General features: G+C 36.8%; 1 protein-coding gene across 2 annotated transcripts; it reads right to left on the bottom strand.

The window, feature by feature from the left end:
• Window positions 1–162: 162 nt before the first annotated feature.
• nubp1 (nucleotide binding protein 1 (MinD homolog, E. coli)) lies at window positions 163–27,991 on the bottom strand. 2 transcript variants are annotated; one of them, XM_026947116.3, is made up of 12 exons: window positions 27,908–27,991; window positions 27,214–27,318; window positions 26,910–27,043; window positions 19,007–19,075; window positions 16,064–16,096; window positions 15,821–15,911; window positions 13,267–13,421; window positions 11,261–11,371; window positions 9,166–9,268; window positions 8,391–8,474; window positions 1,724–1,814; window positions 163–1,045 (listed from the first exon to the last, which is right to left on the bottom strand). In XM_026947116.3, the coding sequence occupies exons 1-11, from the start codon at window positions 27,936–27,938 to the stop codon at window positions 1,750–1,752; spliced, it is 981 nt and encodes a 326-aa protein (XP_026802917.1). In that variant the 5' UTR covers window positions 27,939–27,991; the 3' UTR covers window positions 163–1,045; window positions 1,724–1,749. The 2 variants fall into 2 exon arrangements, with proteins under 2 accessions (XP_026802917.1, XP_026802916.1); XM_026947115.3 differs by lacking the exon at window positions 163–1,045 and having other exon boundaries at window positions 1,311–1,814.

The following is a 27,991-nucleotide window of genomic DNA, read 5'->3' as shown; positions in this document are numbered from 1 at the left end:
ATTTTAAATTCCAATGACTTTTCTGAACGGCACAAACATGATATCTATCAAGCTAAATTATGTGTAATATAAGCAAAATTATTTATATATGATCAATATATCTATAATATTTCCATTATGACACCATTATAAAAAATACAAAGATTATTAAGCAACTTTCACCTTGAAATGGTGAATCTCGTTCTGTTCGTTAATTCGAAGTGTTTATTTCTAGAAAGAAGCTAAATTAAGCTCTTGTGTCTAGAAAGAGGCTTAATATGAGATTAATGATGAAATATTAGATAAATCTGACTGTAGTCATGTTCCTTATGCTCACGTATGCAGTGTGCTAGCGTGGGATTAGCCAGCGAGTTGTAGCGGTTCAGGATCACAGTTTTACAGAACCGATGATCAGACGGCAGAAAAATAAATCAGGATGGAATGACGCTGATGAAGTCGTAGATCAGGTGTAGATCAGACCTGCGTTTCAATGCTGCATTAAACACACCCTCGCAAACTTCCTCTTATGACTCGGAAGTGTGTCACCTGTTTCACACCAGTGACCTGTTTCACACCAGTGACCACATAAACAAACAAACACATCTCAGGGACAATTTGTACGCTTTATTTATTTATTTTAGCTATTTACAGAGTTATACTACCTAGAACAGCGATTACAATTTTGTTAGTTATTAATGAACACGTCATACGCTTTATCCGTTTATAGTTACGTTTAATGTCCGCGAAACAAGTTAGTTCCTGTTCTCACTTACGTTATAGCAGCTATAAACTCTGTCCTAAAGATGTTGGAAAACTTTCGTTTTCGTAAAAAAAGTTACAAAGCGCTGACACTGGAGACTCCTTCCATAAATGTTACATAAAAAAACTTTATCTGATCTGATGATCTGCTGCTATAGAAACTGCAACGTATTAGAACGAACAATCAACACCTTCTGACCAATCAGAACTGAGAAATCGACAATGCTGTGGTATGAATAGAAACATTTCACTTCAGGAAGCTTCATTTAAAAACATCGGCTCTATTTAGTCCGGAAATAGGTTTTATCTGAAGAAGAAGAAGAAAAAAAAAAAAATCAGATCAGAAATCATAATTCCTTCTGTAAAATTCTGCACTTCCACTGATGTTAATGTTGACTGAATTATTCAATGGTTCATCTACCTGTTAAACTTTAATCCCTTTCATAAAGCGGAAGATTTAAACCATTACAATAGTTTCATGTTTAGTGATGCATTAAAGGGAACTGTTAATTTAACCCCTTAAAATCAGACGGAGACAGAGTTAGACACTTTTCCCACAATAAAAAAGAAACTGAATGAAAAAATATTTATTATTTAAGTATTTAGTATTTCAGTGTCATGATACATGGAAGAACTAGACAGCAGTTATGTAACTCCACTCACATTTACTTAAAAAAAAAAAAAAAAAAAAAAACAAGGACGTAGATGTTCGTGCTGTAATTCCTCAAGAAAATTTACAGGAATACATCTAAAGGAAAACTGTGAGGCATTCATGAGCAGAAATGTCTCAGGCGTTCCCGCAGATGTTGAGTGTGTTCAGTTAAAGCCAACACTTTTTCAACAACATCCTGAGGATGGATTTCAAGTGTGTTTGCAGAAAGAAGGGGGAAAAACCCCTGTAAAGAATGTTACATAGAAGAGAACCTTTTCTAGAAAAGAACTGAATTTAATCTGATTCTGGAAATAATTATGATTATGATTCTACCACAGACTGTTGTCCAGCGCTGATGTTCACTTGTTATCTGCGTTTGGGTTTCCATCAGAGGAGAATCCGGAAGCACAATAATCTTTTATACCTGGAAAACAATACAAAAAAAACAAAACAAAAAAAGTTATAACTTGCACATACGGTAGATTTAATTTCTGAAACGAAGGAGTTCATTTCTAAAGTTACCCACTTCCTTACAGCCGCCACTTTGGGCTGTTTTTCTGTAGGTGTTTTACCTGATAAGACTCTAGTGTTACATAAAAACTCACTCGTCTGCATTTCCTTTTCACTGACTTGCAACACTACTTACACACTTTAAACCAAAACTACACCATAAACAACCTTAAAAATGATGCCACTGTCATGCTAGTTAGCTAAAATCCATTCTTGACATTTCTATGATGGCATCCACAATGCTAACAAACTGTAAACAAGACACGTATATCGCTTTTAAATAAAAGTAAAATCTCCGTTTTAAAGATTTACAGTTTCACACACAATCAGCTGCTTACAGTCAGAGTTTAAAGAAAAAGGTTTTAGTGTGTTATTATGTTCTAACACTTTTCTCAGAAGAGAAACGTTTCTGTTAGCGCTCTCTTCTGAAACTTCACAGGACAAAGGACAATGGAAGACCACTTTCAGATTTGAGAGTGTACGTTTCTTTGTTTTCTCTATTAAGGAAAAAACCAACAACAATGATTACAAACACAACAACAAAGGGTTTCCGTATCCCAAAAATTTCCAAGAAGAATCCACAACAATCCAGAGAACACTTGGGGAAGCCATGCAGAGGGATCTGTGTTATTGTTTGATCTTTGCTGTTTTTTTCTCTGCTCCTCTCCTAAACACCTCACGCTGAGCCGCCGTCTAAACAGCTGAAGAAGAAACGATGCTTCTGCCCAAATAAAACACTCAATTCAAAAGCGCTGCTGAGTTCTGGATTGTGATTGGTCAGAAGGTGCTGATTTATAGTAATGCGCTCGTTCTAATACGTTAGAGTTTCTATAGTAACAGCTCATTCACAAGGACTTGTACAGCAGACGATCCACTGATAATAAACAATTTAACATTTATGGAAGGAAGTTTTTCCGAAATCTTCAGGACAGAAGAGTTTACATTTTTAAAAACATTTTTATGTTATATTTTTTTTTCATGAGAGAGAAAAAAGAGGCTGGTGAGGGAACGACGACTGTTCATAGCTGTTAAACGATAACTGGAACTAACTTGTTTCGCTGACATTCCACAACATTAAATGTAACTCTAATTGGATAAAATGTACAATGTGTCGTTCTTCAATAAATAAAAAATTGTAATCTTAGGTGCATTGCTGTGGTCTAAGAGGAATAAAGCATTTCAGAATGTGCCGTTAGAGGAAAATAATCAACTTCACAGTGGTAAGAGTAACTCTGCTTCATCACACCATGGGGTTGTTGATTATTTTCCTGGAACAGCAGCTTTGACGTTAGTGTCGACGTGGATCGGGGAAAGGAGTGGCATTAGTAGATGATCGCTGATGCTGTTTACTGTTATCTTCACCACAGGAACTACGAATAAAAAATTTAAAAAAGAAAAGAAAAAATCTATAGCATGAACTGAATCCACTGAATGGATTTTAATTCCATTTAATTTAGATTTTAATTTAATATGGATTTTTTTTTCTTTTGATTTTTTTTACCTCAGTGATGACTTTTGAACCGTACTATACAGTTTGGCAGATTGTTTAATCCAATATCAACCTGCCTTAACTATAAACCGTGATATATTTTTTTTTACTTTATGGTTACCAAAGCTTACCGAGATAAAATGGCCGACAATAACGCACGATATATCATCAATAAAACCATAAATAAAATGGTTTTATTGGTGAAATCAAATCTTCGGCTGTGCCTTTGCATATGGGCGTTGAAAAGATTTAGCGTGCGAAAGCTGAAAAATAAAACCGACCAAGAAGCACTGCTGCACTTTTGCGCTGTTTAAACCGGATTCTCGTTTGTAGCAAGACGATTTAAACAAGACGATTCAGATTTTAGCTTTTAGAAGATTATATCAAGTAACTTTAGTTCCACATTAGGATATTCCTGCCAGTCACGTGGTTTGCCAGCACTCACTGTAAATATAATGCTTGTAGATCATGTTACAGAGGCAGGAAGGAACGGTGTTTTCCACTTTCATGGATCCCCAAAGTCATTTCATCGTCTTTGTTACAACACAGACTGTAACACAGAAAGGGGCTTTTGGAACAGCGCTAGCTCTTTCTCCCTTTTCTCTCTTTCTAGCTGTTTCTCCACAACACCCACATGTGTGTTAAACATCACAGTCTGGGGTCTTCTGGCCTATAAAAAGTTTCTGCGAATGCAAAAATAGAGTTCCGATGTAAGATTAAAATGAATAATATATATTATCACTCCGTGGCTTGTTAGTAAAATAGCTGTCACAAAACGAAAGGAAGTACCAAAACGATCACATGACTGGTAATTTCCCCAAATCAAGGTCATGAGAACATTCTCCATCCACTCACAATCAATTTACGTTAAAATTAAGTTAACACTTAGAGGTGCATGGCATTTTATTTTTGCTCATTTTTTAATAGGTTTAACAGTCAATCAGTCTTTAAGAGAGACTTTAATTACACACACAAGTCCGCTGCTGAATTACCACGGCTTGGTGACAAAGGTCTGGTTGTGGTGTATGATCTGAATAAATTAACACAAAGAAATGTTTTTTATTATTGCTAAATTGTGAAGCTATGAGCTAGAGATATTTTCATGCTAGAATTCATGGTTAGTGTTTCAAGAAATGCTAGAAAGCATTCTAATTAGGGCTGATCAATATGATAAAAATATCGTATCACAATATTTGAAGACATTTCTTATGATACAAGATATGTATCACTCTGCATATATATATATATATATATATATATATACACACACACACACCGATCAGCCATAACATTAAAACCACCTGCCTAATATTGTGCAGGTCCCCTTGTGCCACTGAAACAGCTCTGACCCGTCGAGACCTGGACTCCACAAGATCTCTGAAGGTGTGTGTGGTATCTGGCACCAAGACGTTAGCAGCAGATCCTTTAAGTCCTGTAAGTTGCGAGGTGGGGCCTCCATGGATCGGACTTGTTTGTCCAGCACGTCCCACAGATACTCGATCGGATTGAGATCTGGGGAATTTGGAGGCCAAGTCAACACCTTGAACTCTTTGTCATGTTCCTTGAACCATTCCTGAACAGTTTCTGCAGTGTGGCAGGGAGCATCATCCTGCTGAAAGAAGCCACTGCCATTAGGGAATACCGTTGCCATGAAGGGGTGCACTTGGTAGGCAATAATGTTTAGGTAGGTGGTACGTGTCAAATTAACATCCACATGAAGGCCAGGACCCAAGGTTTCCCAGCAGAACATTGCCCAGAGCATCACACTGCCTCCATCTGCATGCCTTCTTCCCATAGTGCACCCTGGTGCCTTCTCTTCCCCAGGTAAGTGACGCACAAACGCACCTGGCCGTCCACGTGATGTAAAAGAAAAAGTGATTCATCAGACCAGGCCACCTACTTCCATTGTTCTGATGCTCACGTGCCCATTGTAGGAGCTTCTGGCAGCTACGCAGCTCCATACACAGCAAGCTGCGACGCACTGTGTGTTCTGACTCCTTTCTTTCAGAGCCAGCATTAACTTCCTCAGCAGTTTGTACTACAGTAGCTCTTCTGTGGGATCAGACCAGACGGACTAGCCTTCACTCCCCACGTGCATCAGTGAGCCTTGGGAGCCCATGACCCTGTCGCTGGTTCACCGGTTGTCCTTCCTTGGACCACTTTTGGTAGGTACTAACCACTGCATACCGGGAACACCCCACAACACCTGCTGCTTTGGAGATGCTCTGACCCAGTCGTCTAGACATCACAGTTTGGCCCTTGTCACTCAGATCCTTACACTTGCCCATTTTTCCTGCTTCCAACACCTCAACTTCGAGAACTGACTGTTCAGTTGCTGCCTAATATATCAAACCCCTTGACAGGAGCCACTGTAGCCACTGTAGCCAATGTTGTTCACTTCACCTGTCAGTGGTTTTAATGTTATGGCTGATCAGTGTCTCTCTCTCTCTCTCTCTCTCTCTATATATATATATATATATATATATATATATATATATATATATATATATGTATGTATGTATGTATATATATATAGAGAGAGTAGGTTTGCTGGCAAAACTGTCGTGTTGAATCTTAATTTTTAGAATCTATAATCTTTATAAATCTGTCATTTTTAATATATTTTATAATTATTAATTAGGTTAAATTTAGATAATAAAGAGCACATCCTTAGCAGTAAAATTCTTGCTCAATGTTTTTGTAGTGCTTGAATCCAAAAGAATCAAAATCAATCCAAAAATCCTGATTTAATGATTTAAGTTTAATGCCAACGCTTTACTTTAGCTGTTTTTCAGAAACAATAAACAGCATTAACCTGAAAAACAGAAAATAGCAAGACTATTCTGGGAATTCGAATCCCGACGATCCCAGCTTGAATCTCATCTGTGGCCGGGAGACGAAGGAGCAAAACTTTCACCTCTGTCAATCAGAGCAACACTAGCCAATCATAGTTGTCTGTGAGCTCATGGATGTGGAAGAGGGCGGATAGCACTTTCCTTAGAGTGTGTTATGCCGTGGCTGGTGCTGCCGCGTGATTGGGACAGCTGGCTGCTGGGTGGGAAATAAAAAGACTGGACAAGAAACCTCGTTTTCACAGTAAATAATGTTAGCCTACAATTTCTACATCTTCAGCAACCCACAACAATGACTCAGATTATCAATTATTCATTCATTAAAAAAAAAAAAAAGTCCAAAAAGTCCAGCAATACATTATGAGCACATGTATGAAGAGTGAAATCAGACTGAGAATTTAGTTTGGGCGGATGTGAGAAATAAGTGAGGGGGTTTATTCTCAGAAAGAAGCCCAAGCATGATATCATGTTTTTTTTTTTTTTTTTTTTTAGAAGCATTGACACACTGCATTACAAAAAAAAAAAAAAAAATGTGCAGGCCACTCGGAGCACAGGAAAACAGATCTGCTCTTAACCACATGGTCTACATTCAGACTGGCTTCAGCAGGTGTTTCATTGCTTACATGCAAAACACAAGCAAATCCTCAGCAGTGACTCTGACAGGGAACTGAAACACTCTGTGTTTTCAGCTCGGCTACGTTCTGGTAACGACGTCCATGTTTTGAAAGCCGACTTATCCAGAAAGCAAAACTCGGCTCGTTCAGACACACTGAGAAATGAGTAAACCAGTCTGAATTACATTTCGATCTGAGTCAACAAGGCGGGAATTTCGTTATGTAGATATAAAACTAACAGCCAGGTAAACTGGACTTCTTTTCAAAATGGAAATCAAACGCTGTATTTTATAAGATTTAAAAACACTCTTGGAGGTTAAACACAGAATATTTCAAAACTTGGCTAATGTTTTTAAGTTCTGAGCTTAAAAATATAACCAATTAATCTGGAATGAACTCATTCAGATTGAGTAAAATCTTTGCAGACACCACACTAACGCACGCAAAAGTTTTTTCAAAGTTTAGGCCTTCCGTCCACGCTGAAACGGCATTTTCAACCGCCATTTATTAAATCAAACATTTCAGCTTTTTTGCACCTGTCCCTTAGCATTACGGACACCAATCATCTAAAATAAATCATTTTGGAAATATATTCTTGTTTTAATTTTATACTTTCTCACTCCTGGGAAAATGATTCAAATTCTTTCATGAGTCATCGTGTAGTCGTCCAATTAAATGGCCCGCCTCCAGGGGTGTGTCCAGCTCTGCAGCTGCAAACATGGCTGTGTGTTTTTGGCGTGTCTTCCTGCACACTGTTGCCTTTTCCAGCAATCTCACAGTGGAGAAGAAATGTTTGGAAGAGAGCAGAGTTTGTGGAATATCCCGTTGTTATACACCGCCTCCATCATTAATCAGATGTCACCCAGTGACGACCCTGAGTCTCTCCGCTCGACCTCGGCTCACACGCGTAGGGCATGACTCAGAAAACACACGACATCTCGTCGTCTACGATATCCTCCTGGTTAAAGTGCACAGGATATTTAATGCATTCGTGATGCTTGATATTTTTGTTATATCCTCCACCCCTACTCATTTCTGTATCATTATTAGAAGCAACGAGTACCAAAAATAAAACATCCCTTCTCAACTTGTAGAAATTTTCTTAGAATATGAGTTTTTATGTCTGAAAAGAAATAGGCTGCCTCCCTACCTAGGACAATAAAGAAGTATTTGCTGAATATCATATTTTGCATGTTGTTTTTTTTCAGTGCTGTGCAGGTGAAAAGTTACACAAGGTGCGATCTTTTGTGCTTGCAATTTAGCTTTTGCCTGGTGCCAAAAAGCAGGAAGTTATTAAAAAAAATAAAATCAAAAAACAAAAAAACATCAGAATGCTTTCAAAAGGAAGAGATCACCAAAGTCTAAAGCCTAAACTCGTTCTCTTCTCAAGGTGTCTGTGTGGTTTTGCCATTTTTTTAATAAATTTTTAACGCTTTTAAACCCCGCCCTCCTTTTCAGGTTGTGTGTCCTGGTATGACCCTTGCAAAACAAAAGCAAGAACCAGGAAGTATTTGTGTGTGTGTGTTTGATCTTACTCTGCACTATAACCTGATAGACTGCGGCTGCTGGAGAATCTGGCACTTCATTCAGGAAAGACTTTCCCTCGTCACAGCTTCGACCTTTGAATAACAGAAAAAAAAAAAGGAGAATTACAATTAACAAATGAGGAACCTGCTTAAAAAAGAGAGAACTAGAAACTGGTGGAAACTGCTGGCGACAGGAGTTAAATTCTAAGTAACATGAATACTCAAAACGACAACATTTATATATATTGTTTCTTAGAATGAGTGTTTTAACTGTTATTAAAAAGTTCTAATATGAAGGAAGGATATTAATGGAAAAGTACTGCAGGATTCTGTTTAACTGGTTTAGTCAGAGAGAGAGAGAGAGAGAGAGACTAATATTACATTCTTTTAAACAATGCCATATTGTATTTTTTTTTATCTATTTACGGCTACATCTAACATTGCGGAACGTCTGTGAAATAAGTTCCTGCTCTCACTAGCCTCTCTTTCTGTCTCTCGTGAAGTTAAATAAACGCAGCTTGTCGTATTACCAAGAAAAGTTGTGTTGTTACAACTTTACAAAGTGCTGACACTGGAGACTCAAAACGATTACGCACATCTGTTTACTTGGAGCGTCCGCTGTAGGAGTCTCTGTGAACGAGCCGTTACTATAGAAACGATAATGTATTAGAACGAGCGCATTAACAGAAACCTGTGATTTGCAGCTGCAGTGCTGTCAGAACATTAATCAACACCTTCCGACCAATCAGAATCCAGAACTGAGCAGCACCGTGGCATTGCGTACCTATCCGTGGGTCCAGAGGAACTCGGCCCAGCAGAGGCAGACTCAGCTCCTCGCACATCCGCTGAGCTCCTCCCGTGGTCGGAGGGAAAATCTGAGACGTGTTCTGTTAGAAGGGGATCATAAAATTCAATTGGAAATGTGGATAAAATCTCAGACACATGAAAGCAACTTGCTCAAGTTCCTCATGCAGGAAAAGTATCTAGTAAAGCAATATTAGAATTTAAAAAGAGGCTAAAATCTAGAGCACAGGGCTAACGAGGAAGCGTTTCAATGGGAAAGCACCACAAATGCCAAGACAAGTATTTCTCCACAGTGGCGTATTTAAATGGCACTCATGATTAAAATGTGGATAAAATTTCAGATAAAGCAATCATTTACACCAAGTTCCTCTTGCGGGGAAAGTCCCTTGGAAACCAAGGTTAAACTAAAAAAAAAAAAAAAACTGAAATTTAGGATTAAACTCAAGCTCTTGCTTCACAGTGGGTCACTGTGTAAAACATTAACGAGAGTGAGAAAGGCTGAACGTTTCAGTGACAAAAACACACAGAATAATCTGTTTACACAGAACCACAAATCAGATTATTTTCCTCTGATGAACTTCTAAAAATCTCTTTACAGCTTACAGATGAAAAGTCCTTCTGATTCTTTAGTAAAAGTTCTTCTTAGCTTTTTATTTAGTTTTTAAGAGCAGTTTAAGTTTTAAGAACTTTCCTACAAACTTTAAGTGTTACTCAGGAGAACTTTTTCATTTTTTGTGAATATGGCCTTCGACTCTGTCTTAAACATTTAAAAAACAAAACAGTAAGAGACAGATTTAAAGATTATGCTGGTAGGTTGCTCGGTGTGTGTGTGTGTGTGTGTGTGTGAGGGTTAGCTTGCCATTTATGGAAGTTAATCTGTGAGCAGTGGGAAAACACTAAGAAAAAAGACACAGGATATGAGCTCAGATCTGCTGTGATATTTTATAATGAAAATTGACTAACACTCTGCATGCAAGGGAATGTTCATGCTCGTCTAATGCGGGTCGCACCCAGGCCTCGTTTGGGGGCGGGGCTTATATTCACAGGTATTTCTTTCACTTTCGAGATTTTCATCCAAACCATGAATCAATTGCGCAATTCCAAGCATCATTTTAGATGCGGGTTTGAAAATACGGTAGACGATCTGTTAATTTATTTATTTTTTTTCAAATTTATCAACACTCGAGCGGTTTTTGGATGAACGTCATGTCGTCGTGCAGAAATACCTGCAAACGCGGGTTTAAAGTTTTTAACCACGCAGGCGTGAATTCAACGATATATGATCTCCATGACGATGTAAAGGTTTGCAAACAAACTTCTAGCAAAACTTAAAAAAAAAAAATTAAAAAAAAAAACAGAACTGAAAAGCTGAATCTGATGATACTTTTAGTTAATGTTGAAAGAAAATTATTTTAAAATATTAATTCAAAAAATTTTAATATTGAAAATAACACTAAGAAGAAGGATTTTTTTTATTCTGTACAAATTTACTATTTTAAAGCTTCAGTATTAAATTTTACTTCAAATCAGTTGCTTCCAATCAAAGTTTGAAATTATTTAACAAAAATATTTCAATTTTTTTTAAATCACGGTATTTGCGATCTCTGAAAAGTGTATTTTACCAATCTTTTCACGATATCCATTTAATATCATCGCATCACCCATCCCTGATTAAATCCCAGCTGATTAAATAAATAAATAATCATCATAAATCATCATTAATCAGCTGTGCAGTTGTACACGAAAGTTTGCGCACCCCTGGCCAAATTGCACACTTTGTTGATTTTTGAAGTTGGCACAACTATTTCAAAACATCACATTTTTCTGCAGATGTTAATGCACAGTTACTTTAGATTTAATGAACTTGAACCAAAAAAAAAACTGGAAAAAAAAAGTGTGCAAAAGTTTGGACACCCTACTATGTCAGTACTTAGTAACAATCCCTTTGAAGTTGAATCTAATCTAATCTAATCTAATCTAAGCTTACAAACGCTTTTTGTAGGCTTGTTTAGTGCATTTCATCCAAGGGTGCCCAAACTTTTGCATACAACAGTAAATTCTTGTGTTTTACTCACCTTGCATTTGGGACACACGAAGCCGCTCATGTTCTCCACCACGCCGATGATGGGCAGCTTCACCTTCTGACAGAATCTGATCTCTTTCCGTACGTCCTGCAGAGACACTTCCTGTTCAAGGAAATCGAGAAATGACAGGAAGTTGATCAGAGGCAGGAGAATTCCATCTTCCTTCACTTCCTTAATCGGAAAAATCTAATTCTTTTGTCATTTTGTAGTTAAGTCCAGTCGAATTTTATTTATGACATCAGACAGCAGCAGTTGATCCAAAGTGCTGTACGTAAAAAAATCATCTAGCATCACATTAAATAGCATAAGACAAAGAATAAAAATAATTGTTAAGAGAAGATTTAAAAATGGCTAAAGACAGACGTGAAAGGGGAGACTGTTCCAGAGTTTGGGAGAAACCACAGAATAGCCTCGAGCACCTTTTGTCTTAGTGTGAAAACGTGGGACAGAGAGAAGAAGCTGATTACAAGATCTTAACGTTCTGGTAGAAGAGTAACGATGAAGAAGGTCAATAATGTACTGTGGAGCAAGACCAGAAAGAGCGTACTGTGTATACAGTTCTGTGCAAAAGTCTTAGGCACATGCAAAGAAATGCTGTAGAGCAAAGATGCCTTCAAAAATAATGAAATTAAATGTTTCTACATTTAAAAAAAATCCTATAAAGAGCAGTAAACAGTAATAAATGAAACAAAGTCAATATTTGGTGTGATGATCCTTCACTTTAAAAATAAAATAGCAGTATTTCAGGTGCAGTGTGTGCAGTTTTCTAAGGAAATGAGCTGGAAGTGTTACTGAGCATCTTGCAGAAGCAGCCACAGTTCTTCTGGAGACTTTGACTGTCGACTCGCTTCTTATTTCTGCAGCGAAACCCAGCAGCCTTCATTCTGTTTTTATCTGAAAAGTGTCTCTTATGGAATCTGCTGCTTTCTTTACTGACATACAAACATTTTTCTGGAACGTTTCATTTTGTGCTGAAAAACTAATGTTTGGAATCTAAAATGTTTTTGTACTGAAACAATAATGTAGAAGCCAGAAAATAAACATCTATAACAAAGTTTGTGCTAAAAAAAACAAAACAGGGTGCCTAGACTTTTGTACAGTACTGTATATATATATATATATATATATATATATATATATATATATATATATATATATATATATATATATATATATATATATATATATAAATAATAATTTTAAAATCAATTCTGAACTTAACAGGACGCTGGTGAAGACGTGCCAAAACAGGTTAGAAATGACGCCTCTTTTCGGTTCCTGTTAAAAATGTAGCTGCTGGATTTGACTCAAGTGAGAAAAGGCAGACTGACGAAGGCCAGCAGTCCAACCGTGATGTAATGAGAGTGTGAATCACAGTTTCCAGCTATTTTGTAGATAGAATCTGTTTTAGCTTTGTAATAGAATATGAAATGAAAGAAGCTTCCCTTAACAACAGCACTGCTTTGTTGATCAAAGAATAAACTTGCGTCAATTCTGATACTCTTACGTGACTTCGAGGAAAAAGGACCTAACCCGGACCTCACGGACAGAGGAGACGGTGGGAAAGCATAAAATAATGACTTCGGTTTTACTTTCATTTAACTGCAATCCTTTTCTCATTCTCAGCTATTAATTTAGAGAGAGACTTTGATTTTGCCTCTTTCCTTGACCTCTGATAACTTGTTAAGCACATCTTAAAAATGTCATAAGAGACCTGAGGTTTCCATTTTTCTGCACTCTTGTCTAAGAGCTCGGATTGAATCGTTAAGCCAAGGCTGAAGAGTACCTTTCCCCTTAACTCTCCTGGACTCGAGAGGAGCGAGAGAGTCTAAAGTAAGGGCGCATGTATTATTAATTCCCTGCAGGTGAAGGGAATTTTCCACAGTAGAACAATAGAGACACGTGGTCTGATTTATACAAGGTGCTGGAGCGGGGTCAGTCTGAGATATGTATGTATATGTGTGTGTTCGTGTGTGTGTGTGTGTGTATGTGTGTACCTGTGGTGTAGTTATAATAACAGCTCCATCGATGCCCGCTCCACTCAGGTACTGCACCACGGACAGGTGTTCATCGGAGGTTCCCGGGGGCGTGTCCACTATCAGGTAGTCCAGCTCACCCCAGTCCACATCTCTCAGGAACTGCTTTATCATGCCTACACACACACACACACACACACACACACACACACACACATGTCAATGCATTATTTATCAGCTACAGTTACACGAGGAATAAACCACTTGACCAGGAAATTAATCAACAATGAGGTGGCACAGTGAAGCAGAGTCACAGCTAGCATTCCCGAGTTGATTATTTTCCATTAACAGCAGATCCTGAAGTGTTTTATTCCTCTTACACCACAGCAGTTTGCCTATGATTAAAATGATTCAATTTTTAAGCGTTTATAGTTACATTTCACTTACAATTCAGATTCTGGATAAAAATAAATAAAAAATTCAGCTTGTTAACAAGAAATAGAAGAATAACAAAACACAAAATTGAGAGATGGAGAGAGAGATAAATCCTATATCTCTGAAACACATCCGAGATGTTAGAACGCATAAATAAATATGTGACCGCAAACATAAAAGTAAAAATATTTCCCTTCTGACTAGTTTAACTTCCTCAAAATCAGCTATAAGGTTTCGTGTAAGCTTCGGTAATCACACTGCACACACCTGACCAAGCAAGCTAGATTTTTATATCCTTATTCTCATATAACAGGCTAAAAAAAAAAACAATTCCGTGATTCACAGGAGCCAAGACGATATAAAGTGATCAACACACTCCTAAATCTAAAATTGATCTTTACTGTTGTTTGTATTGATGAGTTTTGTCACCAGGACGTGAGCAAATTAACTTTTCCTCACAATGTACTCGAGAACATAAAAAAAAAGCGCTCCTGAATTCTGGATCCTGATTGGTCAGAAGGATGTTGATTCATTTTCTAGAACAGCAGCTCTGACAGTAGTGCAGGTTTATTTATAACTAATGCTCTGGTTCGAATGTGTTTCTATGGTTTCACAGGGATTTGTACAGTGGATGGTGTTGATTAAAATGTATGGAAGGAGTCTCCAGTGCCAGCGCTTTCTAACACCCAGAGGTAAGCTAATAGTGACTCCGCTTCATCATCAGCACTCTGTTGTTTATAATTTTACTGTAACAGCACCACACCCTCGTGTTTATTTACAGACCTTTATCTATTCCTCTACATTATCCAAAATGCTGTTCATCTCATATCAGCACAATGAGGCACTGTGTTGTGTTGCGTGTTTTTTTTTTGGGGGGGATACGGTGAATAATTTTTCGGCTTGCATACCCACGGCACTAACAGGACGGGGTTTTTCATGCTGAAAAGGAACCGTGTCACCCACAAAGGTGCAGGTGATGAACACAGATTGTGTACCAGTGCCATTTTCATCCGTTTGGAGGAAGTGAAACCGGTACACTCGCTCTAAATATTGCAAAAAATTTTTAAAAAACCCTAAGCAGTGTAGGATATCAACTGTTTCACAAGATCCTACAGATCTTTAACATGTAACTGTAGCCTTCATCTGTGCTATAAATCTATTAAAAGGCAGATAAAATACAGCTGCATGTGGAAACCACTGGGCTGGAAGCACCGGCCAGGTGCAGAGCCACACGGGGCACTACATGCTGTTTCAGGTCTCGTTTAAATGGCGGTGGTTTGGTGGCAGGTACGCAAACCACCGAGAGCAGACACGCTGAAGAACCAGATACGCCAATACCGCAGTAAGATCCCTTTACATTTCAAGATGGCCGTCTGGAAAGCTTCACTCTGAACTCAGAAGAAGAAGAAGAAGAGGAGGAGGAGGAGGAGGAAGATGAGGAAGAAGAGGAGGAAGAAGAAGACGACGAAAAAGAAGAAGAAGATGAGAAAGAAGAGGAGGAAGAAATGGAGGAAGAAGAAGACGACGAAGAGCAAGGAGAGGAGGAAGAAGAGGAGGAAGGAGAAGAAGAAAAAGAGAAAGGAGAAGAAGAGGAAGAGGAAAAAAGAAGAAGACGATGAGAAAGAAGAGGAGGAAGAAAAGGAGGAAGAAGAAGAAGACGACGAAGAGCAAGGAGAGGAGGAAGAAGAGGAGGAAGGAGAAGAAGAAAAAGAGAAAGGAGAAGAAGAAGAAGAGGAAAAAAGAAGACGACGAAGAGCAAGAAGAGGGGGAAGAAAAGGAGGAAGAAGAAGAAGACGACGAAGAGCAAGGAGAGGAGGAAGAAGAGGAGGAAGGAGAAGAAGAAAAAGAGAAAGGAGAAGAAGAAGAAGAAAAGGAAGAAGAAAAGGAAAAAGAGGAGGAAGGAGAAGAAGAAGAAGAAGAAAAGAAAGAAGAAGATGAAGCAGAGGAAGAAGAGGAGGATGAAGAATAAGAAAAGGAAGAAGAAGAAGAAAAGGAGGAAGAAGAAGAAGAAAAGGAAGAAGAAGACAAAGAGGAAGTGCTCATGCTACTGTCACTGCTGTAAGTGTAACTGAGCTGAGAAATAATTCAGAGTTGGGAAAAGTCTCTTCTCTTCCTCAAAGCCACTCGTCGTTCCACCCACCGTTTTTCTTCGGGCCTCTCCAGATCACGGCGTCATCAGGACTGCTGAGCAGGAAGCCGATGGACATGACGGCCAGGTTATCTTCTACATACTGAGGAGAAAACACACACACACACACACACACACACACACACACTCTGTGTGACATTAAAGACAATCTCTCACACACGCAACGTTTTAACATTTATTCAGCTTTATAGATGTAAATATGGAACATATAACATTAAAATCACAGATCCTCACCACAGGTGACCAGCCCGAACCACTCTGATGAACCTACACACACACACACACACACGCTTAGGTCACAAACCACAAACACTTCAAACCCACTCTGTAGCTATAAATAATAAAAACTGTGACACACTGCTGTAGTGTAAGTGGAATAAAACACTTCAGGACATGCTTTTATAGGAAATTAATCAACCTCATGGAAACAGCAGTGACTCTGCTTCATCACATTACATCACTGTTGATTATTTTATTATAGCGGCACCACACACAGTGGTTTATTCCTCACTTTACGCAATGTGTTACAAAAACACAATAAAGCAAGGATATAAAACTGAGAGCTCTCATCACAACAACAGCAACCTTTCATTAAAAACATAATCGGTGTATAAAAGCGATTAAAGATCACTGAGGTTTGTGAGGAACATGAAAAAGCCACATCAGAAAAGAGGAACTCTGTCTATAAGCCGTCAAACCGTGACCTTAAAAAGGAAATAAAAACAGAATCACAAATTTGCATTTCTAAACACGCATTTCTAAAAAAGAAAAAAGACAGTAAAAAAATGACTATGCAGAGACGCATATTTAAAAAGCGTTTATTTATATCGTCGATTTTTTATGTTTGTGAGAAATCCGTGCTCCAGACGCATCATTGAGCAACACAGAGAGCAGAAAGTGGAATGGAAACTTCTAGAGAAAAGCCATGACAAAGAAGAAGAAAGTCCAAGGAGGAACAAACACACAATGTTTACTGTATGATTTATAATTTAAAAAAAAAAAAAAGAAAAAAAAAAAAAGGATGAAAATGCCAGTTATTCCCATCATGGGCACATCATTGTGCTTGCTCGACTGATGTACAGTATTGTGCAAAAGTCTTGGCACCTTTTTAAAATTTTTTTTATTTTTTTTAAATACAAACTTTGTTATAGATGTTTATTTTCTGACTTCTACATTATTGATTCAGTACAAAAACATTTTAGATTCCAAACATTTGTTTTCCAGCACAAAATGAAATGTTCCAGAAAAATGTTTGTATGTCAGTAAAGAAAGCAGCAGATTCCATAAGAGACACTTTTCAGATAAAAACATAATGAAGGCTGCTGGGTTTCGCTGCAGAAATAAGAAGCGAGTCGACAGTCAGAGTCTCCAGAAGAACTGTGGCTGCTTCTGCAAGATGCTCAGTAACACTTCCAGCTCATTATTGACTTTCTTTCATTTATTACTGTTTACTGCTCTTTACAGGATTTTTCTTAATGTAGAAACATTTAATTTCATTATTTTTGAAGGCGTCTTTGCTCAACAGCATTTCTTTACATTCTGACTTTTTGTCAAAGACTGTCTTTGCTGTAGCTTTGGAGGAAGAAAATTAAAAGAATTTGAGCTGCGACTTGAATATATGCAGCTACAGTTAATACTTGGGGCTATTTTTGTCCATTTTTGTATGCATTTATATGATTTTGCCTATATATAAATAGTTTTTAAAATGTTTACCATGCAATTGTTAGGTTTTTTTTTTTCCTCAGCACGACTTAAACTGTTAAACTGTAATACACCCCAGTTATTTTCCTCTAACTGTGTGATCTGAAGAGTGTTATTCCACTTCACACTACAGAGATCTGATACTGAACGCCACATCGCACTTTTTAACAGTTTATAGTTACTGTTGTGGAACGTCCGTGAAGCAAGTTAGTTCCTGTTCTCACTTACGTTAGAGCAGCTATAAACATCAGCCTTCCTTGTTTTTCCACCTTGTTTCTTTTTCTCTCTTGAAGTTAATAAGACAAAAAGGTCGCGGCTCGTCACTGTTGTTACCGAAAACTCCTCCTGCTGGAAATCTCTACAAAGCACGATTGCAAAGCGCTGACACTGGAGACTCCTTCCATAAACTCCTTCCAAAAACATCAACCTCTCCTTAAAACACCACGTTTATTATTAGTCTTAGACTTACAAGCCCCTGTATATGGGCTGTTACTATAGAAACGATCACGTATTAGAACGAGCGCGTTAATATAAACCTGTCGTTCATGTTACAGCAGGAACTACGGTCCGAGCCGCGCTGTTAGACGAAAATAACGCACACCTTCTGACCAATCAGATTCGAGAATTCAACCGAGCTGCAGTATATGAGCTGATGAATGTTTTTTTTTATCACTTAAACGTACTATATCAGCACGTCAGACCTAAAAACACACGCACACACACACACACACACACACACACACACACACAAATGATATCGGATTTTAGAAAATTATCGTTTTGGAATCTACAGATTTCTACATTTTGTTCCTTTTGTTTATGATTTCATAATTTAATCAACACCAAGCAGAAAAAAAATGTTCTGCGATATTGTTATAACAAGATGACACGCCTAATCACGTGATCGACGACTGCTGCGTGTTCAAGTGGGACGTCACATCACGTCCCAGAAACACACTCGGTGTTATTTTTAGTTACAGCAATGTTAGAGATATGGTGATGAAATATTTTTTTATTGAGACATCTCATAAATCTCCTAGCGAGCTTTTTCACCATCACGCTGTTTTTCCCGCTTGTCCCTGAGCTGCGACCTGATTGGACACGAAGAAACAAAAAAATTAAAGCTCCTGACATCACTCTGTGCCTTCTTTTTTTTTTTTTTTTGGAAATCTAAACTCTGACAGCATTACTTTTTAAAAGTGGACAGTTTTCACAGGATAACATTTAAAATATGGGCTGGCAATAAAAAATATTTTAAAAAAACAACACCACTAATAACGTATCTCAAATGATCCGTCTACCTTGAGATTTTCTTTTTGATCTTTTATGTCTGTTGTTCATCCAGGACTACACCAACAGTGGTCTTATTTTATTTAAAATTTTTCGCTTTAGATCTGAGCCTCTCTCTCTCTCTCTCTCTCCTTGATCCAGACTGGGTTTTAAAGGTTCGTGACTGAAGCTGCTGTGTTGCCGTACCTGCTCTCCTTCCAGCCCCATCATTCTGGGTACCGATGGTCCACAGATGTCCACGTCCAGCAGAGCCACCTGGAATTAAAGACGAGAAACCATTAATCATCATAAAAAAAAAATTAAAAAAAAATACTGAAACAACCATCCTTTCCTTTTTTTTTTTTTTGTTTTAGTAATATATATTTTTAGTAATAATTTGAGGAAATAATTTGTGTTTTTTTTTAGCAGGGCAGAAGGAGGTGGGGTGGGCGTTAGGTGTTAGCTGTTAGCTGAGGTGTGGCGTTGCTAATAATGCTGCGTTTACGGTAACATGACAGCTGCATTTTTTTCTTATTAACTTGAGAGAATATAACGAGTAAGGAGCGACTGTTTATAGCGCAAGTGAAAACAGGAACTAACTTGTTTCACAGATGTTCCACAACATCCAACACAAATGTAACTATAAATGGATAAAGAGTACGACAAGAAATTCTTTTACAAATAAAAGATGCGTGGTGTAAGCCCTTCAGGCCGTGCTGTTAATGGAAAAAGGTCACTATCACTGATTATTTTCCTAAAACAGCATGACCTGCAGTGACCTGCAGTCCCACCCGTTCCTGTTCCTCTTTGTTTTCCTGTTCTGGTATTTCACTGTATTTGTACCTGTCTTTCTTTCTTTCTATCACATAGCAAAAGGATGGAATAATAATAAAGACTAAATGACAAATATATTTATTCATTTATTTATGTGCAATAAACGATTCATTGGGAAACACTGGAAGCGAGGCGGGATAACACTCCCACGAACCACAACACCACAAAGAGAAAACGTGGTACTGTGCCATCTCTAATCACAATATTTATATTTATATAATCACATCTCTAACCACAATATTTATATTTATATAATCACATCTCTAACCACAATATTTATATTTATATAATCACATCTCTAATCGCAATATTTATATTTATATAATCACATCTCTAATCACAATATTTATATTTATATAATCACATCTCTAATCATAATATTTATATTAGATTTATATAATCACATCTCTAATCATAATATTTATATTAGATTTATATAATCACATCTCTAATCGCAATATTTATATTTATATAATCACATCTCTAATCATAATATTTATATTTATATAATCACATCTCTAATCATAATATTTATATTTATATAATCACATCTCTAATCACAATATTTATATTTATATAATCACATCTCTAATCACAATATTTATATTTATATAATCACATCTCTAACCACAATATTTATATAATCACATCTCTAATCACAATATTTATATTTATATAATCACATCTCTAATCACAATATTTATATTAGATTTATATAATCACATCTCTAATCGCAATATTTATATTAGATTTATATAATCACATCTCTAATCGCAATATTTATATTAGATTTATATAATCACATCTCTAATCGCAATATTTATATTAGATTTATATAATCACATCTCTAATCGCAATATTTATATTAGATTTATATAATCACATCTCTAATTTAGTTTTTCTCCATTTGTCCTCTTCCTGAAGGATTGTGTTGTTGTATCTGATCATCCTGATGTGAATATTTTAAAAAAGTTGAGTATCTTATTTACACATATACATTTTTCTCTAAAGCACAATCTTCAGTAACCCTTTCTGTGTATGTGTGTGTTATAATACATTCATAAGGCGTTATACACACTGTTATAATCATTTAGAATCTGTTTTTATCATCTGCTGTCAGAATGCATCATCACTGGTGTTTAGAACACATTATCTCACCAATATGAAAGAAATTCAGCCCTGGAGAGCATTACGTTTAGTCGTAGACACACTTTCAGAAGTCGTAAAGCTTTATAAGATTTTATTTTTATTCTATTTCCTGATGATGTCTCTGGAGTAGTTCATCTGTTGAGTCATGATGCAGTATATAATATATACGTATAACGCGTTATGAACACTGCTGATACGATATTACACGATAAAGAGCGCTCCGTGTTTCTGTAATTAACTGTAAGACTGTGTATAATGCTTTAAGGATGCATTATAACATGAAATGAATGTGTAGTTATTAACACTGCAACGGTTTGTAGGTCTGTAGTGACTAAAGGTGATTTTTACTCACTACAGCAGTAGCGGGTAGCATGTCCTCTCTGCGAGTCTGTGTGGTTTAACACTTTGTGGCTGAGCTGAGATGTGAGACGCTTCTAGCTCACAGTAACAGCACTTACAGTTGTTCAAGGCTCATCTAGCAGTACAGAAATTTGACTAACTGGCTTGTGGTAAAGGTCACGTCCTGTGACAGTGAAGTCACTGAGCTCTTCAGTGCGACCTGTTCTACCACCAGCGTGCGTCTGTGGAGACTGCATGGCTGTGTGCTGCTTTTTACACACTCGTTAATAACAGGTGTGACTGTCAATCATTAGGATGTGGGTGCACATACTTTTGGCTGTGTAGTGTGTATTTTTCTGCTTTATGACAATGGGGTTTGTGTCAATGGTGTTCATAAACATTGCCATGCGACTGCTATTTAAAAGTCGTTTTAATGTTGTTCCTGTTTCTGCTGCTTGAATAGAAACTTCACGTTTGCGTCTCCAGTCTGTTTCACGTCCTCTCTGCTGCTGCTCATCCTCTCAGCTCTAATCTTTCACGCTTATTCGTCTTACGAAATCAACCCACATCACATTTTTATCATCTTACAATTCTAGTTTTTTGAGATAAATAAAAGTTGTTGTTTTTTTCCCCACACAGAAGCCATGAGCGATGTAAACTTTCGCACATGAGCATATATTTTATTAGAGAAACTTCCTCATAATCATGAGGCGTATTTTCACTGTGTATATTTAGTAGGAGAGAGGCGTGATAAGACTGCGAGCTGAAGTTTTCCTGTGTTTGATCTGTGATGTTTAGAGAGCAGACAGAGCGGTGAATGAGCTTCCTGGACCTGTTTACTTAAGAGTAGTCACTTCAGAAAAATCACTGCTCATTTGTCAAAGAAAAATTAGAATGAGAGTAAATAAAGTAACAGAAATGTCAGGAATGTCAGGAATATTAGGAATGCCAGGAATGTCATCCAGCTCCGGACGAGACTCAGGAGTGCACCTTTTTGTTCCCACACAGCAGACAGAATAATAACAATAATAATAATAATAATAATAATAATAATAATAATAATAATAAATGATGATGAATGGCTTGTTCTCTGGCTTGTTTTATTTCCTTGCCATTTCCTCCTATTTCACAGGACAGTCTAGACCGATACACCTGTTTTTAGGTGTGTGTGTGTGTGTGTGTGTGTGTGTATGTGTGTGTAGACAGTGTTTTTGTAAGGACAAGTGGATGACAAACTGCTAGCAATGTCAGCATGCAGGATCATAAATGAGGCAACGTGATACTGTGGCCTCCATAAATTGACCTCATTTATTTGATCTCTAGCTCGTTATCATCCACTCGTCCTTCCCTCCTCCAGCCGTAGTCACGCTGAAAGCTGAGCACTCTCACGGCCGAACATTTCCCTACACCGACGTACGTCATGCCCTCAGCAACAAGCACATCCGGGTAGGGCTCCGGCAACGCCATCTTTCCAGCACCTTCCCTGTTCAGATCCTCATCTCACCCCCTGCTGGTGACTTCCGTGCGTGTGGATGAAAGGAGATTCAGGAAGGCGCCTATTGTTTAGATTCTTATTTTTATCGTTTTACTTTTAAAAATGGAAAACAGGAAATGGAAACTGAGAAAAAGTTGAGAATTCAGGATGTGAATGATTATTTTATAGGAAACAATCGGGGTTGGTTTTAAAGGTAGGGTTTCGAAACTGTTTGTGTGTGTGTGTGTGTGTGTGTGTGTGTGTGTGTGTGTGTGTGTGTACACACAGTGAGAGGGCAAACACTTCTGCTCCAGCTCACATCCGCCCCCTAGTGGAGCCTCTGCTCTTTACCTCAGTGTGGTTTATCAGGACATGAAAATACAGCTGATAACTACAGTAGAGACGAAGAGAAAAAAAAAAATAACCACTTCTCAAACAAATTATAAATCAGCAACAATGCACAAAATTTTAAAAAATCAGATACATATATAAAATATATAAATACACCGCAAAAAAACGTTTACTGCAAAACAAAATCACTAAGACTGGTTATTTGATTTTAAATATTTTAAAGCTGGAATTAAAGCTAGAACAACAGCACGCTAATAAAAGTAAACTGATATATAAAGTCATTTATATTTATTGTATTTATTACACACTGCATGTTTACCTAAAACTATTAAACTATAAACTGATTACAAAGTTTTTGCTAATGAGGTTGAAATGGTTAAACTTTCTGCTTCAGCTGAAGCAGGTTTAATCTTTAACTCTTATGATCTTTTATCGCTCCTAATCTCTGGAATATGTGGAAAATGATATAAATATATCATAATACTTTACATAATATGCATCATAACGTAAAGACCGCACCAATCCGATACTCGGGATCAGTATCATACCGCTATCAGGAAAAACAAAATGATAAACAAAATGATAAATGATATAAAAACAATATGATAGCGCTGATATCAGAGGGAAAAAAGAGTGAATTTGATCCGATTCTGTAACAAAAAAAAAAAAAAAAAACTGGAATTGGGTTTGGAAAAAAAAATTTTTTTTTTTTGGAACTGTAAAGTTTATATCATTTTTTTGTTAGAAAACTTTTTTTTTTTTTATTATATTTAAAATGTATACTTTATTATAAGTGATTTTTGGGTGTCAGTGTAAGTCGAGTTTTTAACTGTGTATTTTTTCTTGTACTTTAATTTTTTAAATAAATCATTTTAAGGCTCAGAAGTTTTTAAAGAAAAAAGATCAGCTGGGTATCGGTATTCGAAATGAAATACTCAAGGTGTCAGTATCGGAAGAGAAAACGTGGTACTGTGCCATCTCTAACCACAAGATTTATATAATCACATCTCTAATCACAATATTTATATTTATATAATCACATCTCTAATCGCAATATTTATATTTATATAATCACATCTCTAATCGCAATATTTATATTAGATTTATATAATCACATCTCTAATCACAATATTTATATTAGATTTATATAATCACATCTCTAATCATAATATTTATATTTATATTTATATAATCACATCTCTAATCACAATATTTATATTTATATAATCACATCTCTAATCGCAATATTTATATTTATATAATCACATCTCTAATCGCAATATTTATATTAGATTTATATAATCACATCTGTAATCGCAATATTTATATTAGATTTATATAATCACATCTCTAATCATAATATTTATATTAGATTTATATAATCACATCTCTAATCATAATATTTATATTTATATTTATATAATCACATCTCTAATCACAATATTTATATTTATATAATCACATCTCTAATCGCAATATTTATATTTATATAATCACATCTCTAATCGCAATATTTATATTAGATTTATATAATCACATCTGTAATCGCAATATTTATATTAGATTTATATAATCACATCTCTAATTTAGTTTTTCTCCATTTGTCCTCTTCCTGAAGGATTGTGTTGTTGTATCTGATCATCCTGATGTGAATATTTTTAAAAAGTTGAGTATCTTATTTACACATATACATTTTTCTCTAAAGCACAATCTTCAGTAACACTTTCTGTGTATGTGTGTGTTATAATACATTCATAAGGCGTTATACACACTGTTATAATCATTTAGAATCTGTTTTTATCATCTGCTGTCAGAATGCATCATCACTGGTGTTTAGAACACATTATCTCACCAATATGAAAGAAATTCAGCCCTGGAGAGCATTACGTTTAGTCGTAGACACACTTTCAGAAGTCGTAAAGCTTTATAAGATTTTATTTTTATTCTATTTCCTGATGATGTCTCTGGAGTAGTTCATCTGTTGAGTCATGATGCAGTATATAATATATACGTATAACGCGTTATGAACACTGCTGATACGGCACAGTGTTAATAAATCATATTACACGATAAAGAGCGCTCCGTGTTTCTGTAATTAACTGTAAGACTGTGTATAATGCTTTAAGGATGCATTATAACATGATGTGAATGTGTAGTTATTAACATGACCTCCCGAGAAAGTGTTTCTGAGAAAGTGGCTGGAAAGTCCAAGATTAAAGCTTCATGGAACAGTTTAGACACATGGGTGTGTACGAGAGTCAGAAATAATAAATGACTCTGTGTGTCTGTGTGTGTGTGTGTGTGTGTGTGTGTCTGTGTGTCTGTGTGTGTCAAGGCCAACAGAATATCAGCAGGAAGTGGGAATAAAACAGGATGTTTCAAATCACGTTTACTTTCCCTGGGTCAGACAGCTGAGACAGAAAACATATACACACCCACACACCCTTTCTCACACACACACACACACACACACACACACACACACACACACACACTGCAGGGAGACGAAGGTGGGAAATATGCCATAATGAATCATTGCTCTGTAGCCAAGACTGAAAAACCACACACACACACAGACACACACTGAGAGAGAGAGAGTAATAATTAATTGCTATTTATTATTGCAGTAACGTCTGGCCTTTAGGTTCATCATCACTGCTGTGAAAGTTTTTCAACTTCCTCTCATTTTATCCTTACACAAATTATTTAGGATTGTGGTTTGTTTAATTCTTCAGCTAATTGTTTTTTTTTTTTTTTAAAAATGCACCATAAGTACGTCTTTCAGCATCATTTTAAATCATTATAAATATTCACCTCACTGATCTCTCTCTCGCTCTCTCTCTCTCTCTCTCTCTCTCTCTGTAATATCAGGTTTGAGAACCTCATACTGTCTTGATGATTTATATTTCAATAAAAACTAGCAGTTAAATGTCCACAGACACGAATCCGGGATAATATTTCCTGTTTTCAGTCCTCAGGACACCTGCTTTTTCTTCACTATTCCACATCCAGGATATAAATTCAGGGATAAATTCACACATTTACAATTTATTTTCATTGAATTTATTTTGAATGTATTTTTTTCACGGCTGTATGTCGCATTTGAGAGGCTGCTGAGGAAACGAGTGTTCGTATCTGTTACGACGGGAGTGAGAGCAGGAACTAACTTGTTTCTGGACATTAAATGTACCTATAAACAGATACGTTTATGCGTTATTCTTTAATATGAGCCTGATTTAGCTGAGCTTCTTCACCTGAACTCCGCTGCTCGCACTCTCAGGTGTTGGGATCAGACTCCGCCTTGCAGATTGGACCGTTTTGGAGGCAGATGTTTTAGTGTCATGACCTCCACAATCTCTTCAACTTTGTCTTCACTTTCCACTTTCAAGGCTCAAAAGATCTTAAAACCTTTCTACAGTTCTCTCTATCATTATTTTAAAATGATTAGCATCAGCATCGACGGAATTCCCGCCCATAAAGCATCGATCCCGTCTCTTTAAATGTTCCACAGGAAAATAAAACTCATGAACTTGATATTTTGCACAGTAGCCAATCACACTGCAGTTCATCAGAGAGAGCTAATCACTCAAAGACACAGTTTTAACTTTCACTAACAGCTTCGCTTTTGCTAAACTCAGATCACACCAGCATTCGCAAATTACACACAACCTCGCAGTAGGATAGATCTTTACGCCGGGAATTTTTTTGCGTTTCATTTCAGCAACTTAAGAATCATCAGAACTGAAGAAGCTCTCTACAAACGAGCAAACAAATCCGGCTTGGAAAAGACATAAAGGTTCAGAATTCAGCGAATTTCTCACGACTTGTTTATTCATCAAGCTTATTAAAATATTTCTGTTTGATTATTTGTTGAAAGTTTGGTTATTTCATGAATCTGTAGTGTTACTCAGGAACAAAGACAGCTAGAAGTGTGTATTTTACCTGGCGTTAATATGAACCTACCTCTGCGGATTCATCAGCAGCCAGGGCGTGAGCCAAGTGCGCACTGAACGTGCTTTTCCCCACGCCTCCTTTACCAGACAGAACTACAATCTTGTGCTTCACGGTGGACATCTTCAGCTTGATCTCCTCTACGGCTGAAAAAAAAGAGAAACAGTATAAGAACAAGTCATGAAACATTTATTGACAGAGTTCACAAGAGTGAAAGATGCAAAGCTCTGACAACAATTTTCAATACGTAAATACGTAAAACTCCGGAAAGTCTGTGAAACAGATGACTGATGCTGATGAGGAATTGAAAAGGTACCAGGATCTGGAGCTTTGGGAGCACCGGAGGAACATATGGCCTGGTTCGGACATCCCTGACACGCTGAAGCTTTGCCAGCTTGCTCACTGCTGGTTCCTGGACAATCTGAAGAATATAATAAATAGATAAATAAATAAATAGATAGATACATACATAAAAACACGGAAACTCACAGAATCAACACAATTTTAACTCAATTAAAAATTCACAACACATTAATAACAACAGATTCCAGGGGATTTAAACTAGCTGGCTAATTTTAGAGGCTGGATTTAATAACCTGAAACCTTATTTTGCTTAAAAACTATTAAAAAGTTTCAGTTTCAACTAAACAGGATGATCAAGTTCAGAAAAAAAAATACAACACAGCGCTTAACTGTCTTATGACACGTCGCCCTAATCCCAAATCTCTCATTACTAGATACAAAGTGCACTTGATACGCAGTAAAACCTTTTCCTTTACACCCTACTTAGGGCCCTTACAAAGGGAGCAGGGAACAAATTGAAACACAGCCTCCTTTACAGACCGGAGATAACACACACGAGTCGGGAATAAAGTTCCTGACAGCCATTTTATAATTTTATTTTTATAAATGACGAATAGTCCGTCCAATAATTATCATTAGTACTGCAATGTAATTTAAATTAAAAGACAAAGTTTGGGAATTTAAACTATTTATTCTATATAACTCACGCTGAGGAGCATCGTTTGGAATATCCGCCATATTGTTATAAAACTTCCGGAAACAGTGTGCAGAATAAAACACTCCGGCTTGAA

Source organism: Pangasianodon hypophthalmus, chromosome 13 (assembly GCF_027358585.1).
Source record: "Pangasianodon hypophthalmus isolate fPanHyp1 chromosome 13, fPanHyp1.pri, whole genome shotgun sequence".
NCBI lineage: Eukaryota > Metazoa > Chordata > Actinopteri > Siluriformes > Pangasiidae > Pangasianodon > Pangasianodon hypophthalmus.
The sequence above is the reverse complement of the archived record's forward strand: the minus strand, read 5'-3'. Positions and strand labels throughout refer to the sequence as shown.